The sequence below is a fragment of the Pygoscelis adeliae genome, unplaced genomic scaffold, assembly GCF_000699105.1.
Source record: "Pygoscelis adeliae isolate BGI_AS28 unplaced genomic scaffold, ASM69910v1 Scaffold262, whole genome shotgun sequence".
In the NCBI taxonomy this organism is placed as follows: Eukaryota; Metazoa; Chordata; class Aves; order Sphenisciformes; family Spheniscidae; genus Pygoscelis; species Pygoscelis adeliae.
In genome coordinates, this window is record NW_008824184.1 from 1269065 (window position 1) to 1271695 (window position 2631).

General features: G+C 61.5%; 1 protein-coding gene across 1 annotated transcript in view; it reads right to left on the minus strand.

Annotated features, from left to right (window-relative positions):
* Positions 1–186, minus strand: part of DAO (D-amino-acid oxidase) — an 8841-nt gene extending 8655 nt beyond the window's left edge. Inside the window, exon 1 of the mRNA XM_009334442.1 lies at positions 3–186. Coding sequence (XP_009332717.1) covers positions 3–186 — 184 coding nt within the window. The remainder of the gene's footprint in view (positions 1–2) is intronic.
* Between the last annotated feature and the right edge of the window lie 2445 nt (positions 187–2631).

Sequence of the window (2631 nt, forward strand, 5' to 3'; positions counted from 1 at the left end):
CGTGTCCGGGTGGTCGCGAGCTGGGGCCTGCCACAAGCCGGCCGCCCCGTCGCTGGTGGTGTGGGGCGTGTAGCGGTCTGCATAGACCTCCATCTCCAGGGAGGGCACCAGGCTGTGGTACTGCTCGTGGATGCACAGGGCGGTGGAGAGGCCGATCACCCCGGCCCCGATGATGGCCACACGCATGGCTCCAGCTCTCTGCAGGGGAGGAAACGCCTGAAGGGCAGCGCCGGGGCCGGGGAGCTGCTTGGACAAGCTGGGGCTTCCCGGGAGGGAGGGCATCAGCTCCTGCAGGACCCGACCTGGCCTCGGCTCTGCTGCTGGAGCAGAGCTGGGCTGCAGGGAAGGGGCTGAGCTGCTCTTGGTGCGTTTGTGTGCATTTCTTGTAAAGCCTCCCAAGTCCTCTTCAACACCTGCCTGCGCTGACCAGGCACTGAAATCACGGATGCGGGGGGTGTAGTTTGCCACGGTGGCAGGGGAATGTTTCTCCGTTGCTCGCACACCTTGCTCTACCCTTGAGCGCGCTGTAGCCGCTGGCGAGCACTAAAGCTGGGGCTCAGCTGCCCACGGCCGTGCTCCTCTGCCTGGCAGAAAGAGCCATGGCTGCTTCGTGCCCTGCAGCAGCGCAGGGCAGAGCGGCACAGCCATCGGCGTCCTCCTCTCTCTCCCTTCCAGCAGCCAGCATGCTGAGTGAAAGCAGCCAGGGAGAGGTGGGTGCACTCACCCACTCTCACCATCTCCCACAGGATGGCGTGATCCCTCCATGCCCAGCGACCCAGCCCCACTCCAGGGCGCTCCTAATTCTCCCCAGCCCCTGGCACAGGCTGGCGACAAAAGGGGTGGGCATGGATAAAAGAAATGGGAAACAACGGGTGTTTTCCAGGGAGCAATGCCAGATGAGATAAATGCAAGGAGGGCTCCTCGCGCCGCTGTTGCCCTCGGGACTGCCTGCACGTGAGGGCGGCTGTGCCACCACCCCAAACCCTTCCCGGCACCAGCTGGGAGAACCGCTGTTTGTAAACGCCAGCAGCAAAGAGGGTCTGCAGCCCCCCTCGGTCCCCTGGCTCTTCCCTCTCAACGGAGCTTTCCTGCCTTGTAGCCTGGAAAAAGCCTTGTGGTCACCATCCGGGCAGAGAGCGGCCAAGGACCGATTCAAGGAAGTGCTGGGGGTACAACGGGGCAGATCGCCTCGGCCTGGACACTCAGCTGCCCGCGTGTGGGTAGGGGGAAGGATGCCAGCAGCACGCCAGACCTGGTTCTGGGCAGCATGAGTAAATTCTAGCCCATAGTTTTATTTGGACAAGGTGAAGCGCAGCATCTCTGCTGTGAAAGGCAGCCTGCAGCGGGACTGACATTTGCTGGGATGGAGGGATGAGTCATCGGGACGGCGAAGCACCGAAGGCAGCGGGAGAGCTGCGCTGCTTCCCATCTGCTATGGTTTTATAACCCACGGCCAGCAGGAACCAGGGCCGCCTCCTCTACCTGCAGCCCCTGGAACTCACCCCGGGCTGCCCCTGCAGCACCAGCCAAGGAGGTATCTGCCTCGCTGGTCAATAAATAACGGAAACACACGTTTTTCACCAGCTTACCTGCAGAGCGCGTGGTCCTTGGGGCAGCCGCTGCGGTTTTCAGAGACTTCAACAGGGCGGCTTGTTTACAGCCCAGCAAACTGCTCGCAGTGCAAGGTCTAAGCGCCAAGGGCAGCGGGATCACAGCCCGCCCCCCCAGGCAATGGGGCCAAAGTCTTTGCTCCAGACCCGGGGAGGTGGAGTCCCCTGCGCCGGACCCTGCACGCCGCTGGCAGCCGGCCCCAGAGTCGCTCCTCTGAAAAGAAAACGGGGTCACCACGGTCCGTGGCAAAACGCCATCATTGGCACTTGTCTCCATGGTGACTGCTGGCTGCCCCGCCGGGTCCTGGCAGATGGGGACATGAAGATGGGACTCCCCAGCCACTGGATTCCTGCGGGATCCAGGAAAATTGGATGCTTTGGTGTTGATTTTCGTGTGGTAAGAGAGAAACGGCATTGCCTCCCTCCCGATAGACCCCAGGCGCTGTGCCGCCCAGCTTCCCCCTCTCAGGGGTCAGATGGCTTCGTTTCTCATTTCTAAGCTGCCTCTCCCTTCACAAAACCCACAACTTTGGGTTCTGGGCTGAGAAGCCAGGTTTCTGTCGGTGCGGATATCATTACCAGCAGCGGAGGCCGCCCTGGAAGCACAGGCGGTGCTTGGGCAGTGTTGCTACAGTTAGGGATTTTACTGTGCCTAAAGCTTTTATAAGAGAGGTAACAAGGATAAAAGAAATGGGAACTCATCTCCCACACAGCCAGGTTGCGGACATGTCTCTGGAGTCCCGGGCCCAGGGTTGCAGCCACGCAGCACGACCCACCGCAGGCAACGGGAATTCGGTCCCACAAAAGGCAGAGGAAAGGCACGGGCAGGCGTACGCCGGCCTGAGCAGAAGGATGCTTTACCCCGGGAGGTCAACGGGGGTGGTGCGGGAGGGTGAAGTCTGCTTCATAGGGCTTAAGCACCTGGTACCTTTAATGCTTTTGGTAGCGGTGCACCACTCACACACATTTTCAACCCCGAGCATCGCTGCGGTGGCTGCCGTCCCGACTCCCCACGCCGGGC